General features: G+C 36.5%; 1 protein-coding gene and 1 non-coding gene across 3 annotated transcripts; both read right to left on the bottom strand.

Annotated features, from left to right (window-relative positions):
- Window positions 1-5,319: 5,319 nt before the first annotated feature.
- LOC104242719 (PRA1 family protein A1-like) lies at window positions 5,320-12,972 on the bottom strand. 2 transcript variants are annotated; one of them, XM_009797797.2, is made up of 8 exons: window positions 12,630-12,972; window positions 9,212-9,252; window positions 9,023-9,101; window positions 7,669-7,755; window positions 7,506-7,594; window positions 7,309-7,380; window positions 7,082-7,207; window positions 5,320-5,656 (listed from the first exon to the last, which is right to left on the bottom strand). In XM_009797797.2, the coding sequence occupies exons 1-7, from the start codon at window positions 12,785-12,787 to the stop codon at window positions 7,104-7,106; spliced, it is 630 nt and encodes a 209-aa protein (XP_009796099.1). In that variant the 5' UTR covers window positions 12,788-12,972; the 3' UTR covers window positions 5,320-5,656; window positions 7,082-7,103. The 2 variants fall into 2 exon arrangements, with proteins under 2 accessions (XP_009796099.1, XP_070006652.1); XM_070150551.1 differs by lacking the exon at window positions 5,320-5,656 and adding an exon at window positions 6,662-6,740.
- A 73-nt stretch (window positions 12,973-13,045) lies between these two features.
- Window positions 13,046-13,119, bottom strand: TRNAV-CAC (transfer RNA valine (anticodon CAC)). Its single transcript has one exon. It is a non-coding gene; the product is annotated as a tRNA-Val (tRNA).
- Window positions 13,120-16,766: the final 3,647 nt, after the last annotated feature.

Raw genomic sequence — 16,766 nt, 5'->3', positions numbered from 1 at the left:
ACAGAAAAATTTGGTAAAGAAAGCTGTGCAACTAAGTTGATCAACTAGTTGAGGCACAGAGATTAAATTGAATTCAAAGGAAGGGACTAAGAGGACTTTTGATAAAATCAAATCATCACATAGTTGTAAAGAACCAGTGCAATGAACTTTGACCTTATAACCATTTAGAAGTGTGACAAGATAAGGAAAAGGCAAAATTTGGATGTTGTGTAACAAGTGTTTGTTAGGTGTCATGTGGTTGGTTGCACCTGAGTCTATAATTCAGGTGTTGATTTTTAATTGTGATGCACAGCACAAAGCAAGAGAGTAAACAACAAGACTACAGACCACACCTGTACAAGCAGCCATTACAGTAGTGTTGCCAGTTGAATCTTAAGAAGGGGAGATGTGAGGCTGTTGAAATAAGCTCATGAGATGTCGGTACTGTTCTTTGCTGAACCCATGAACATGATTGTTGGTGATATTTTCAGAAAACTGTTGATCCTCTGATGTAGAAGTGTCAACTTGAGCACAAGCAACAGACTTTCTGCCCTTTGTAAACTTGAAATCACTTGGGAAGCCATGAAGTTTGTAGCATTTGTCAACAGAATGTCCAGTCTTTTTACAGTATTTGCACACCATAGTTGTCCTTTTGATGTCAAAATTGACTTTTTGAGGAAAGGATTTAGGACCATTGGTGAACTGAGTAGGGGCAGGTGTAGATTTCACAGAAAAGGAAGCTAACTCTAAGAGAAATGAACCACCAGATGGCTGAATTTCTCTTGACTCTCATCATGAAGAAGAATGGAGTAAGCTTTACCTAGAGTTGGAATAGGATACATCATAAGGATATTGCTTCTAGCATTTGAGTAGGTCTCATTCAACTCTGTGAGGAAATGAATAAGTTTCTGACCATCACTACATTGTGGCTCAGCCCTACAAGTGCATGCTGGACAAATGCAGCAGTCTTCAACTCATCCCAGAGTTTCCTAAGCCTAGTGTAGTAACTAGCAATATCATAAAAACCCTGAGATACCCCTGCAATTTCCCTTTGTATTTGATAATACCTACTAGCATTAGATTATCCATACCTTTCTTCTATATCCCTCCATAGGTCCCTAGCAGTATCACAGTGTAAAATATTGTCTGCAATGCCTTTGGATAAGGAATTGTTTAGCCAAGCAAAGACCGTGTCATTACATCTTACCCAGTAATCATAAAGAGGAGAAGTAGGTAGGGGTTGTGGAATTCTACCATTGATCAACCCAGCTTTATTCTTAGCGGACAAGGCAATTAGAACATTTTTTCTCCATGAATCATATCTAGTCCCTGAAAAAGGGACTGACACTAATAAAACACCAGGATTATCTGATGGATGAACATAGAGAGGATGAGAAGAGTAAATAAGCGTAGAAGGAGACTGAAGGACAGAAAAGGAAGTGCTCGATCTGTACCTATGGTTTGAAACAACAATTAAGGGCAAAATTTAGGACTCAACACTACAATACGTATAGATCAGGTTACAGAGAAAGTTTGAGCTAAAATCAATTAAACAAACAGTAGCTTCACAAATCGCTCAATTAGATTACAAAACCTATGTAGCAAAGGATGAACATATAGTACCGTATCTCATTCACAATACTCGAAGGAGTAGAACATTATTGACTTAGACTAAGGAAATGCTGAAGTTATCCTCAATTGACCCCGGAAAAGCCCAAATTTCCCAGAAAATCGCAAATCAGATCCCATCGAATACAACGAAATAACTCAAAATTGAGAAAACTGAACCGATAGGATGAACCAGCTCGTCGAGTACGTCAGGAATCTTCACTCTGATACCATGTTAACTTGTAAGAAGAGATTGAATTTCCATGAGAAAACCCTAGGTTCTAGTCGGTGTTAGAGAGAAACTAAGAAACCATGGGGTAAATAGAAAGAGAGGAAATGATGTATATTTCTCAATAGACTTCAATTAGTCTATTAGTATGTATACTTTAGTCCAATAATCAATAATATCTGGACATGGGCAGGTTCCAGTATAAGAGAAAGAAAAAGAGGCCCAACTATACAAAAGGCCCAATAGAACAGAAAAGAAAACTATCCTGGGTTTAAGTCCAATAATTTCTTTAGTCTATCAATATTACTTGTATGAAATAACTATTATACATTTTTTAATGTTAAGAAAAGTTTATTTGATTTGAATAAAGGTGAGTAACATTTAGTAAGCAGTAAAATAATACTAATGACAATGACCTATTTGCTCGATATTATTATTATTATTATTATTATTATTATTATTATTATTATTATTATTATTATTATTATTATTATTATATAAAGTCTCTTTTCTTGATAAAAATATTCTTCTCTTGACATAACGTTTCCTACCAATCCAAATGAATCCTTTCATATTTTCTCTTTCTATTCATAAAATATATTGAATACATATTTTCCCTCAAAATATATTTATGGTAAATGTGGTAAATATACATTATAAACCTTATATATGTATGGTTTAATAATTAGGGATATGTGTGTTGATACAGTATAAAGTATATATAATTAATAATATTACATTATCTTAGGAATCAATTTGGTATATTTACCATAAACAGTCTGTAATACTCTAGATCTTTCTCTCTCTATATATATATGAGGTACACATATGTATGGTAATCTTAGGATTTTAGGGACATATGGTGATGATACACTATAAAGCAGGTATAATTATGCAAGTTTAAAATATACTTTATAATTTTTTGGCGATGTCATACAAAAATTATAAACCATATATATGTATGACATAATAAATAAATAAAAACAGGGATAAATGTGGTGATATACTATATCATGTATAATTAATAATATTATATAATCCTAGGAATAAATCATGTATGTTTACCATAATCATCTTGTATGTTCTAAGAATATAAAAATACATATATTTCATGACAAAATGTAAGGTATATATTTGTATATATACATTTAAACCATTTATGTTCTCCTCCTATAAATATACGGCAAAAAAAATTAAAAAAACTGTAAAATTGAAAGGCAAAGTATATATACATATATATTGATAGAGGCAGATCCTCAAATAATAATGGCAACGTACGGATTGATTAGTGTCCCTATTTAAGGCAGATGATCCTCATTTCTTATGATTTTGTAAGAGCATCCCTGAAAATAAGCAAAAATAAATGGAAAGGATAGGGATGACTTGTGGATTATTAATTAGTATCCCTATTTTTTTATTTTTTTTTGGGGGGGTGGGGGGGGGGGAGGAGCTGTTATGGTATGTTAATTTTTAGTTACCATGTGTTGCTAATCAATTCTTAGTTACCATGTATTGTTAATCAATAAATCCTGCTATAATTTTATGCCCTCCCCCTTCCCCCCCCCCCCCACCCCCAAACAAAAAAAAAACCAAAAAAAAAATTCCAAACATTTGAATTCATAGTCCAATAAGACAATATCTTATTTGAACATAAGGATTATTAAGAGTAAAGTTCGAGAAAAAGAGGCGATTGTATAGTCATTTCACTCATCTCTAAGATTCCGTTGAACCTTCTATTACTTCTTTAATTTACACTTACATGTCATCATGGTAATAAGATATCAGAAATAATTGCGCATATAAAGGTTATTAGGATATTGGCAAGGAATACACGCGTTCAATTAATTGTGTTTGATTTATGATAAATGGTGTTTTTCCGATCTCACTACATTCACATTTCGCATTAGTGACAACTGACAATGGAATACTGAACATGTATCCTCAATGGTATTCAATAATTATTTTAAAACAATGATATTCAATTTTCTACATTTTACAGTAAGGCCCTTTAATAAATTTCCCACATGGTCAGCAACTGAGCGTGCTAGTTAGGTACAGACTTGCATGTAATTTCTTACTACTACTTTTGTGCAAAGTCCAGCTGATTAAAAGCGATAGTATGTCCGATATGATTCTGGATTGACACAATCTGTTTACACTTTACAGCCTCAAGCTACGTCCATTAAAAAGCCTTTTGCCTCAATAATAAGGTTAAACAGCGAATTGTACACTTCAAATTTAATACTGGGAAAAAAAAAATTAAGACTTACGAATTTACCTTTAGCCACTGGCTGATGGGCAGTGTAAGGGAATTTCCAATAAAATGTCGAGGGAAGTTGAATCCCGTAGGTGCAAGTCAGACTTCGCCTATTTATAATCTTACATGAGAGTCAAAATTAAACCATATACTCTATTTTTATCGCATTTGAATTAACATCACTGTGTTGTGCTCGAACAGTTAGAACAATCACTGACAAGCAATTTCTTTTGCATAGATACATATGTGTATTGATTTACAGTTAATTTTTCCACATGGTCAGTAAGCATGCTAGGTTGGTTACATATAATGTAACACTTAAGTGCAAAGTTCGCAAGATTAGAAGTGATTCTGTGTCCGATTTATTCTGGATGGGCACCCAAAGTCATATATGGGAAATAATTGGATAGTAATAAGATAGTGACGAAAAGCTAGAGAGCATCTTCGTTTTGCATAGTTAGCCAGCCAAATGCATGGGTACTTTTCATTTCAAAGTTCACTTTAGGGAGTGACTTCTTAACACGTGGTATACACTTACTAGGAAGGAATATTTCAAGCTGTACTTTACTACTACTTTCCCTCGCCTAAATATTCCTCTTATAATTTATTTTTTATTTAATAATCACAGTGCATTGGAAATCTGAAAAAGAAAAAACAAACAGAACTGTCTTAGATTTCTCAATGTCGAGCTGATTTAGGTCAATGTTTCTAACTTTCTACATTTGAGAAATGAAACTGGAACAGATCATGCGCTTGAATATCTAGGCAGCTGGTTCCAGATTTATAACAGTAACAAAACTCCTACATGTTTTTTTTAAAACTTTTCTAAGTACATGGGTAGCTTCTTGCAGCTGCTGCAACACAGAGAGAATCAATGTCCTAAATTAACTAAAGTCAGCCATTCACATAATAGTATTTTTTCACGGGGATACTCCTTTTTATCGGTATTTGGAAACCAACTTGCTCACGCAATTGGCACAGGAGTTTGCAAGTTAAAGAAAACGAAACCATAAAAAAGGAGAGCTGCCCCAACCCCTGAGAGAATCTCCTTTCAAGTTCACAGAATAACAAGTAATCTCACAAAATATGCGTCCTCCACAGTTTGAATACGGGCAGGCAGCTGTCGAAAACAAGATCATAAGCGATCTATGCACAAAAGAAGCAGCATTAACCCACAAGGCGGTTTGAAAAAATCCTTTTGGAAAAAAGACACCCTGGGAATATTAATAGTAGATCGGGCGAAAACTTTAAGACAGAACTCACTAGAAGCTTTACTGCAGCTTTGAACATTAAGAGTAACAAGGAGTTTCTCAAAGGCATTAAGAATGGACTCCTAATACAGACCCCAACTTTCTAGGGAATTCCTACCATGCACCTAAATCCAGTAGTCATTTCAAACGTACATGAATCGTAGAAATCAGTACCATAAAAGTAAGAATCAAGGAAATTTACAACCCGTGGCTGATCTGCAGATATTGCAGATTTTTGAGAGCTCAGCTGCCGGGTCAAAGAAAACTATATATTGCATCAGCACACCATATTAAAGCTCAGCACATGACAGCAAATTTGCAGAACTGCTGCTCCTATACAAATAGAAAAGTGAGAGTTACAACAAGTCCTACGCAATAGTCATCATAAAAGACAACAACAACAAACCCAGTGTAATCCCACAAGTGGGGTTTAGGAAGGGTAGAATGTACGAAGACCTTTCAACAAAAAGACAATTCAACAAAAACTTAGTTGAAATCCGGGAGTTATTAAACTTTGATGCTTCTAAGCTTAGACGATAACTATGACTTAATAACAGTTTTTAAAGCTAAACTGCATAGAGATTGCTGGTAAAATCACAGAACAAGAGAGGCCAATCTAGGAGCTAGTCGTTTTCATGCTTCTACGCTTCTGACGTAAATGTGATTTACTAACGGTTTTTCAAAGCTAAACTGCACAAGATTGCTTGGTAAAGAATGATAGAAGCCTGAAACTATCCAATGACCTATAGAATCTCACCAAGAAAAGGGGCAAAAAGAAAAAAGCAAAAGATGCTGAAGGCTATATTAATTAAGCTTTGGAGGAATTGAGGTATATTTAGAACACGTATGATAATGTTTCCACAATTAAAGAGGAACTCTGAACAAAGGTCCAGGAAACAAAAAAAATCCTGCTTGAAGTGACAACGGATAGCGTAACCATAAAGTCAAAATGAAGTCAATAAATAATATATTAGAGCAGACCGATAAAATGCCAATAAGATGCAATAACAGTTCATCAGTCCTCATAAAATAATACAGTAACTCATCATGCTTTGAACATTATTAAGCGAAATTTTTGTTTCGTTCAAATCTTATGTAATTAAGAACAACCATGAAAGCATCTTGTACTTTGTTTTCTTCAGCTCCAAGAATCTCTTGGACAGGCTTCTCTCCAAAATATGTTTATTATTTTTGCCAGAGACAAGCTTAGTGTGAAGTTTATCGTGATAATTTTCATTTGAATATTTTCTTCGTACTACAAGTTCAAACCCCAAGAGCAGTCTCATAAAACTAGTACCACTTTCCTCAAAGTGCACTTTCTACTGCCTGCAGATCCAGTCTTCTCTTAGGTTTACATGATCCTTGCCTTTACTAATGCTCCAGTTGAGTCAATCGCAACCTCAATGTTTGAGAAGTCCTGGGGCAGGTTTGACAACTTAACTTTTTTTATTCTTTTCCAAACAAGGAAATGCAAGTGCACGAGGAAAGTGAACAGAGAGGCATAGCATTTCCTCAGCAGAAGTAATGAGTGATTAGACAACGGCTCAACAAATATTGTTTTTTATTTTTAGCGAAGGGAAATACAGAGTTAATAGCTACATTGAAGAAAAGAAAATTGTACTAGCAAGTAAAAGGAAAATTATTTCAAGGATGAACAGATCATGTTAACTTACAGACACTAGGCAACAAAACAAACAGTGCATACAACCATAAAGAGAATGAATAAACAAAATGGCAGATCTCAGGAAAGTAACTGACATGAAATGGGACTCTGCTGAAGCTACAGCTCACTATAGTTGCGCCAAACAGCTCGAAATTCCTCACGGAATGTGTTAAGGCGGGCCTTCAAATTAGGTGTCCTAAAGCTTGCATGAAGAAGAGTGGCTGCAGAGAGAGAGAGAGAGAGAGAAGACAGAGAAGTCATTATTCATGCTGAAACATAGGATTTGGAATAACACACTTCACAACAAGAAGAGAATACATACAAAGAAGTCCTATAGCCAATGCCCATAAGACAGTCAAGAGGCCACAGGAAACAAACCAAAGGGTGAAACTCGCTGCAAAATGTAGAAAAGGCAGAAAACACCATTTCATCTCAAAACTATTGAAGTTTCAATAGGAAAGATAAAGCACCGAGGGGAAGAAACAGTGACGCGATAGAAGAGCCTAAAGCTTCCGATACCTAGAGAGAATGCCAAGACAAACACCCAACGAGGCCTTCCACAAATGTAAATTGCTCGTTTAGCAGATGGACGTCCTCGAATAACTGGCCTGAAAATGGTCAATATTTCAGTATCAGTAGTGCACCTGGTTTGCTTTTAAACCTCAAGTTTATGCAGACTCACGTGAGTGGAGGCCTCATTTTTGCAGCTAAATGAGGAGAAAACTGCCTGACAGTTCTTGTCACCTTTTCACTAAAAGTACCTGCGAAACTGTTGGAAAAATCATTAGCAACATGAAAAAGATGCAGCAACAAGATGTAAATAAACTGTCAAAAATAAGATTGCCGATGATTTGTGTTTCGCATGCTTTTCTGTGCTAACAGATAATCTGCAGTCAATGTAAAGAAGACAGCTTGATGGAGAAAACAGTTATTCCTTAAAGCATCGACCAATTACCAGAAAGTTTATCAACCGTACATTAAGGTTCATTTGTTTTGGTTGAGGCTTAAAGGCACCCTAGGGAAAACTTATCAACCAGGAAGAGAAAAAGGAAACTACTTTCCTATAGAGCATCCAAGTTAAAGCAGAGATTTCCAAAAAATCCAAATGATTAAATCATTTTTCTGTCTTTGAAGGCCAGATTGCTCAAGGGTAAGTGAGATGTTAGTTCCTTATCCGGCATTTCTGCATCTGGAATACTCTATTTTCTTATAGGACACACAATACAAAGAGTATCCCCTCATTTGAGTTTTAGAGCTCAATAAGCCCCCAGGAAATAACTCTATACTAAAAATGCTATTCTCAACCCTTCAAGATCGGAGAACATTCAAGAAGGGTGTTGAGAGCTCAAAGTATTAGCATCAGGTTTAGATCAAACTAATTTTTACTTTTTTTTTGGATAAGTTAGTTCAAGTCAATTTTCACATATATGACCAGAAATATAACAAAAAGAGGTATGACATCCCATGTTTTCTTTCGCATGAGCAAAAAGAGGTACGACTTTTTTTTTTAACAAGTAAACTGCAAAAAGAGGTATGACTTTTTTTTTTAACAAGTAAACTGCAAAAAGAGGTATGACTTCTAAACTGCATATTCTCTTCTCTTAAGCACCATAGGTGTTGAAGGAGGAACTTGGGCCAAGGACTTCTTTTTTCCCAGAGAAAGACTTATTATAGAACCTGTTAACCTAATCATGGAAAGGCAAAAGGGAAATGGGAGTCCAAGCAAGCCTTCTACAACCACAGAGTAGACAAATATTACAGTTTTTCACCTTTTTGTCTTTATGAGTAACCTCGACATATTCCTTTAACCAAAAAAAAAAAAAGGTAGCCTGGGCAAATATCCTCCACCCCACCCCACCCCCACCCCCCAAAAAATTAACCCCGAACTAAGAGTTATATGTTCCGTATATACGAAATTCATGGAAAACCTGGTTTATAACCTTGATCTCATCACACAATAATTCTTATAGAAAACCAAAAACCTTATGCGTCAAGCTTTTACTCATGTATATAACAGTAAATAAGAAGTACAGTACCTGTCATTTAGAAAAGCAATACTAAGAGTTGTCAAAAGAGCAGCAACAATAGCAAGTGGCCTCCTAAGAAACCCCAGTGCTGCAATACAAAACACACCTGAAGTTAATTCGTAAGTCCAAAGAAAATGCCTAACGTAAAAATCATATCTATACTGAGTAGTGAGTAATACACGATTATTTGCTTCTTACCAAGAATAGTCACAATCATAATGAAGTAATTTGTCCGATAGCTGCAACAATTTAAAAGAGAAAATCCAAAGAACCTGAATTAGCATAGTTTCTTCATAAGTTTGAAACCCTACAGCACCAACAAGTACTTCACAACCTTTTTTTCATTTTTTTTTTTTGAGAGAGATGAACTACAAACTTAAGTACGAAGAAATCTTTATAATTCAGTCAAGTTTTAAATTCCAGGTTTTGTTCTATACCAAATTATACCAACTTTCAAACCAATAAGTCCATAGGAAATTAGGAAGTGAGTACAGGATCATCTCCAAGGTGTTGACAGACAGATTTAAGAAGGTGAATCACAAACTGGTAGATACCCAATAGATGGCCTTTAATAAAAGGTAGGGAGATTAAGGATGGTTTTGATAGCAAATGTGTTGACTCTAGAATCAGAAGCAAGATCCTTGGGGTTTTATGCAAACTTGATATTGCAAAATCTTATGATCATGTGAACTGGGATTATCTCCTAAGTGTCCTCAAGGACATGGCGTTTGGAAGAAAATGGCTGGAGTGGATAGGTTTCTGCATCAGTAATGTCAGGTTCTCAATTCTAGTCAATTGTTCTCCTGAGGGTTTTTTTCCATCACAAAGAGGATTAAGACAAAGGGACCCACTCTCACCTTTCCTCTTTATTATTGCTATGGAAGGACTGAATTGTATGACGAAAAGGCAAACCATGAGAGTTTGATAAGGGGGTTTAAGGTACTAAATAATGAAAGGAGCAATTTGTAAGTCAAACATCTTCTTTAAGCTAATGATTCAGTGCTATTCTGTGATGCTGAAGTTGAGTTGATTTTAACTATTTTTGAAGCTATATATGGATTTCATGTCAACCGGAGAAAGTCACAAATTATTACAGTGAATGAAGTGCCACAAATTCAAAGTTTGGCTGGATCCCTCGAATGTGAGGTGGGGCAGCTACCAACTATATATTTGGGCCTACCACTGGGAGCAAAAAAACAAAACACAAGACATATGGAATGGGGTTTTGGAGAGATGTGAAAAGAAACTATCCAACTGGAAGAGCAACTACCTCTCTTTGGGTGGGAGGATTGCCCTAGTGAATACCGAATACTGTGCTGGATTCCCTCCCACCTATATGATGTCACTTTTTCCTCTACCAGTGAAAATTGAGAGGAGGCTGGATGCTTTAAGGAGAAAATTTATTTGTCGAGGGAACAAGGAAATAAATAATGTTACCCCCTGTAAAATGAAAGACTGTGACAGTTGATAAGAAGGAAAGGGGCTGGGGATAAGAAATCTGAGACAACATAACAAGAGTTTACAGATGAAGTGGCTATGGATATTCAATTTGGAGGAGCAAGCACTGTGGAGAAGGGTAGTCAGTGGAAAGTATAGTGTTGGGGGTCAGTAGTGCACTAAGACAGTATCTAATTCTTATGGGCTTTCTGTATGGAAATCACTAAGATCTCTCTGGCCAAAGTTCAATCGTTTTACCAGTAGTAAGTTGGCAATGGTGTCAAGACTTCCTTTTGGAATGATGACTGGATTGGCAATGAACCTCTTAAAGACTCCTTCTCAGACATATTTGGTGAATCAACCTCAAGCTTCTGTGGCTGAGACTTGGGGTCAACAAGGTTGGAATTTGAACTTCAGAAGACCTCTAAATGATTGGGAAGTGACTAGAGCGATCGAGTTCTACAAACTTTTGGATGATTTTAAAGGCATTGTGGGCAAGAGGACAAACTGACATGGAAAAGGAATAGCAGGGGTATTTTTTCTTGAAATATGCATATGGTATATTGAACAGGTCGGAGCAACAACAGCATTTTTGTAACATGAACAACAGCAAGCACATCTAGAAGGTGAGAACACCATTTAAAGTGGAATATTGCTGCTGGCTGGTAGCAAAAGAGGTTGTCCTAATACATGACAGTCTGACGAGGAGAGGAGCGCAGCTGTGTTGTAAATGTTTTTTGTGAGGGGGAGAGGTTGAAACAAATAGTCAGGTTTCTTCCTTGTAAATTACTAGTACTCTGTGGCAGCTTTTCATGAGTATGAAAGGCCTCAGATGGACAATGCCTAGGAAAACTGCTGAGCTGCTAACATGTTGGAATGATCCAGGTAACATGGTGAAGCAGAAGAGATGGTAGAAAAGTATCCCCTGCATGCTACTGGTGGACAATATGGAACGAAAGAAATCTGAGGTGCTTTCAAGATGAGCTAACTCTGAAGAGAAAAATAAGATGAACTGTATATTTTTGTTTAATTTCTAGTGTAAAGAGGCCCTAGCAGAAGATGTAGGTTCCGTAGTTGACATCATTGGGTCATTATAATTATTATAAAACTAGGTTTTGGGTTTTTGCTTTTTGGGGCCCCCCTGTAACTTCGTTCCCTTAGCACAGTCTTTGTGGTAAGGACTACTTTTCTGATTATTTATAAAAAACTGTTAGCTTTCTCAAAAAAAAAATCTGATGACAACACATGAAATCTCTGACAGAACATTTCCCTCCCCACTTGTGGGATTTCACTAGGCTTGTTGTTTGTTTGTTTTGTTTGACAGTACATTTCCGTCTGAAAGTAGCTAAACTTATCAAACGCTGATTCGTGCATTCAACTTATTAGAAAGTAAGAAACTAAGAGATGTTTTACCAGCAACTAATCCACTAAACAAACATTAATCCGTGCAGTTAATTGATTATTTACTTAGAAGCTCTACGAAAACTCAATTTCGAAGTAAGTTACATATCTGAAGTCTGAACAATGTTCATTTCATCTGAAAACACTAGCTACTTATATACTACTATCAGGCATAAATACTATAAGAGCTCGGAAGCTTTTACCTAGCAATAATCAACTTATCAACCGCAAATTTGAGCATTCAATTGATTGAAAAGATAAAATCAACTCGGAAAAATTTAGCATGTAATTAATCTATTTATGAAAAGCTAATTAGCTCATTCAAATCGATTGCTGAAACACTATTCATTTCCATCCGAAAAAAGCTAGCTACCAATACACTTATCAAACACTAATCCGCGCATTCAATTGATTAAAAATTATAGGAGCTCCGAAAATTTTATCTAGCAATAATCAACATATCAACATAATCCGCGCCTTCAATTGATTAAAAAGAAATTAGAACAACTCGGAAATATTTTAGCAAGGAACAAATCTACTTATGAAAAGATAAATCGCTCATTCAATCGATTGCTCCTAATACACTTATCATACACTAATTTGTGCAATTGACAGAAGAATTCGAAACTTGGAAAAATTTAACAATTAATCTACTCATCAAACGCTAATTAGTGAATTCAATAGATTAAAAAAATAAAAACACTTGGGAAAATTTTAGCTAGAAAAAATTGTGCATGTGAAACGCAAATTCGCTCATTCAAAATTAATAGAAGCGTACTAGTAAAGATTGCACTTGAGGCGACTGTTCCATTTGGAGGAGGATCTGGGGAAAGTGAATCGGGAGAAGAATTCAGAGAGAGGACGCGGTGGAGATGACCAGTCGACTTCCCGTAGAGCCTCGATCAGATCCTCTGTGGTCACCGTTCCCCAATCCATTATTGCCTTTTGATTCAACGAGAAACCCTAGATATCCTCTGGATACTTACAAAAAATTAATTGATAGGAAAGCGTAATTACAAGGATGATTTGTATGATTTTTGGAATGTGTAAATGGCAAATGAAAATGAATCTGTTTTTGAGGATGACGACGCGAGTAAACGTCCTTAAGTAAACTACCACTTGAAGGAGAGGAAACCAAAAAAGAGACGTGTTAAAGGGAGTGTTGTTGTGGAAAATAAAAATTTTTAAAATGAATGTCTGAGCCCGGGTTCGAACCGGGGACCTCTAGTGTGTGAGACTAGCGTGATAACCAACTACACCACCCAGACTATTGGTTGTTCTTTTATACTTACTACTAAAATAAACACAAACAAAGACTAACCAAACCCTCCGATCGACAGACAGTAGAGCACTTATCCTCTGCACTCCCATGCCAATTTAGTGTACTTCTCCTTTTAATTTTTTACTATTTCACTACAATGATCTTAGGTTAGGAATATAGATTATAAAACTAATTAAACAGTAACTTGAGCTTACAGTAGTTCAAATTGTAATCTCATAACTATTTTGCTATATCTTCAGAAACCATTTGATGCACATTATACATGTATGGGGTGATTATGGTTGATAACGGGAGGTTAAATGACGAGGTGACACGTGGAACCGAAAACAGGGAAAAGATGCATGAGTCAGCAAATAATTAGCAACGGGTACGAAATGTATAACCGGTACAGGATGGATCCCGAAGGAAGCATAACCGATGATAAAGATTCAAAGGTTGACATCATATAGCATTTAATGAGCAGCCATTACAGAGAATATCTACATTCAAAGCCAACCGTTATGCACACATCAATGACGTTTTTATTCTCATTCAAGAGGAGCTTGATTTTAGGATCTTAGCTCCCTAAGTATAGATATAAATAGCAGGATTAACAACCATTGGAGGACATGAAAGATTCTGCACAAAAAAGTTATAACCTACTATTTTATGCTCGATTAAACATCTTTATCATTGCTTTTACTTTTGCTCTCGGAAAGATTGAGCTCATATTCAGGCTAGTCACTTCTTTAATTTCAGTAATTAATTTTGCTTTTGTTCCTATTTCGTTTTCATTCTTGGATCAAATTAATTCGCTTGTCTATAAACCACGCTATAAATTTAACTGTACCACTTTACGAGTAAATAGCTTGGCGCCCATCATGGGGCATAGACAACTGCGTAATTGCTTTGATCAATTCGTTTGTTACACTCACGTTTTGACTCTTTCCTTAGTAAAAATCGAATATGGCAGCTAACGATGTTAATAACGCTTACAATGGTGGAGCACATGATGAACGGGAAGAGGCATCCCAGCAGGATGACTCAAACAGCAAGACCTGCAAAGAATGAGATGAAACAACCCCGGTTCGCGCATGTCAGTACCCTCGGCATGTGCAGGGCCCAACTCCTGATGATGCAGAGGATGAACACGTTGTTGAAATAGTGAAACTCTTGAGAGAACATCAAAGAGCAACCATGGATCACCTCTCAAGGCAAGATTAGGTGATGACAGAATTAAAACAAGCTTTCTCGGGTGCTTCCGATAATGTCCATGAAAGAGCTCCAGTTCTTCCCAGCATTCTCGCAAATCAGACAGGTCAAAGAACCGATAACAACACTCCAAGGGATAAAGTCGGTTTTGATGAAGTCGATGGGGACCGGAAGCGGATCTGGGAATAAAAATTTGAATGATCCTTTCAAAACAGAGCTCAAGAGATTCATGAGAGAGATGAATGAAAAAATGGACCAGAACACAAAGTAGTTTCATGCACGGATGGATCAGATTTTGGGCGCGCCGCCGGTGTTAAAGGGTCCAGACTCAAAAAAGTATACGCATGTGGCACCAGAGTTGATCCCAAAGAGGTTCAAAATGCCAGATATACCAAAGTATGATGGGACGTCGGATCCACATGAGTACACCACGACCTACACCACGGCAGTGAAAGGAAACGACTTGGCTCAGCACGAGATCGAGTTGGTTTTGTTGAAGAAGTTTGGCGAATCCCTCACGAAAAGAGCCCTGACATGGTATTCCCTCTTATCAGAACATTCAATCGATTATTTTGAAATGCTTACAGATTCGTTCATTAAAGCCCAAGATGGAGCGATAAAGGCAAATATATTCAGGATTCCGCAAGGAGAATCTAACTTGTTGCGGAAATTCATAATCTGATTCCAGAAGGAAAGAATACTGCTACTGGTGGTTAGGGGTGTCCATAAAAACCTGAAAAATCGAACCAAACCGAAAACCAAACCAAACCGACCAAAAAAACCGATACTTTTTGGTTTGATTTGGTTTTGGTTTTGAATTTTAAAAACCGATCAAATTTGGTTTGATTTTGGTTTTAACCAGAAAAAATCGAACCAAACCGACTATAGGATTAGCTATTTCAAATTTATTATTACACTTATATATATGTATATTTTTATACAAAGTTTCAAAAAAATTCTGGTAAATGTTAATAGTTTGCACTTTTAGTATAGTTCTTTACCTTTACATTCTAGTTTGATTGGTAATTTTCTTTTATTAAGTGTAAGAATCCATTTCGTGTTAAAAATAATATATTTTTAATTGAGTCCTTAAATTATTCATCACTATTTGATTAAATTATCATCAATATATCTTGGTAAATAATAGATTTCTCAAAGGGCAATTGATTTGATAGTGTTACATTGAAAATGTGGTCGCCAGAATATGTGTTTGGTAGTGTATGTCTTATATTTAAGAAAAAATCGACAAATAACGAAAAAAAACCGAAAAACCGACAAGACCCAACATAAACCGAATCGAGTAAAAACCTACTTAATTGGTTTGGTTTGGTTTGGTTCTAATATTTGAAAAACCGACTTACTTGGTTTGGTTTGGTTCTAATATTTGAAAAAACGACTTACTTGGTTTGGTTTCTTTTTAGGGAAAAACCGAACCATGAACACCCCTACCAGCAGTTCCGGATGAGTGGGCAGCGGAAACATTTATGAAGGGTCTAAATCCACTAAGTTCTGATGGCTCTTGAAAACCGAAGGAGAGCTTGCTTGAGTTCCAGGCAACCACATGGGCAAATGTCCATAATCGCTACGAGTCGAAGATAAGGATAGAGGAAAATCAACTTGGTTCTTCGGTGTCGTCCCAGGGACTGGTTCGTGATACAAATCTGGATAAGTTCAAAAATTACTTTGATATAGATCGGAGGTCCTCTAGGGTTCATGTTTTATCATACGAGAGGACCGATAGGCGTAGCAGTAAAGGATTTCAGTCGTCGGATAGGTTTTATTCCAATAGAAGGACGGATCGTGGCTGGAATAATTGGTCGTTGCAAGAAAATGAGGTGCCAGGATATCGAGATCTCACATATACCAGGTTATCTGATTACAACTTTAACATCAGCCTAGTAGAATTATTATCGGTGATGAGGAATATCAAAGAAGCATAGTTTCCAAAACCAATCCGGTCGAACCCTAGCCAAAAGGATCCTAGTTTGTGGTGTGAATACTTATGGCCATAGAACTGGGGAATGCTGACATCTTCACGAGGAGGTGGCGACGTTGCTGATGGCCATCTTAGAGAGTTCTTAAGTGACCATGCTAAAAACAATTATGGTAGAAGTCGGGATAACGCGGAACCATCAAAAATAGCATTGGGGTCACCTCGGACGACAATCAACATGATATTCAGAGGGAGCAAGGTCAATGGGGTGACATTTTCAGCATCAAAAAGATGAAAATATCAGTGACTCATGACAAGAGGATTCGAGAAGTCTCGGAAGAAGACATCAGCTTCACGGAATAAGATGCTGACGGACTTCTCCTACCTCATAATGACACGCTGGTAATTTCACTTAATGTCTTAGATTTCAAAATTAAGTGTGTTTTGGTTGATGTAGGGAGTTCAGCCAATATCATACAATGGAGGGTCTTGGAACAAGAATAGTTAAG

The sequence above is a fragment of the Nicotiana sylvestris genome, chromosome 7 (assembly GCF_000393655.2).
Source record: "Nicotiana sylvestris chromosome 7, ASM39365v2, whole genome shotgun sequence".
Classification (NCBI taxonomy): Eukaryota; Viridiplantae; Streptophyta; class Magnoliopsida; order Solanales; family Solanaceae; genus Nicotiana; species Nicotiana sylvestris.
This window is presented reverse-complemented; position numbering and strand designations above follow the sequence as displayed.

Excerpts from the sequence above, each read along its gene's own strand:
- LOC104242719 (XM_009797797.2), bottom strand. The coding sequence starts at position 12,787 with ATGGATTGGGGAACGGTGACCACAGAGGATCTGATCGAGGCTCTACGG. Across the intron at positions 7,756-9,022 it reads ATTGCTTTTCTAAATGACAG|TTTCGCAGGTACTTTTAGTG; the intron begins GTACTGTACTTC and ends TTTTTCCAACAG. Across the intron at positions 7,208-7,308 it reads ATTGGCTATAGGACTTCTTT|CCACTCTTCTTCATGCAAGC; the intron begins GTATGTATTCTC and ends CTCTCTCTGCAG.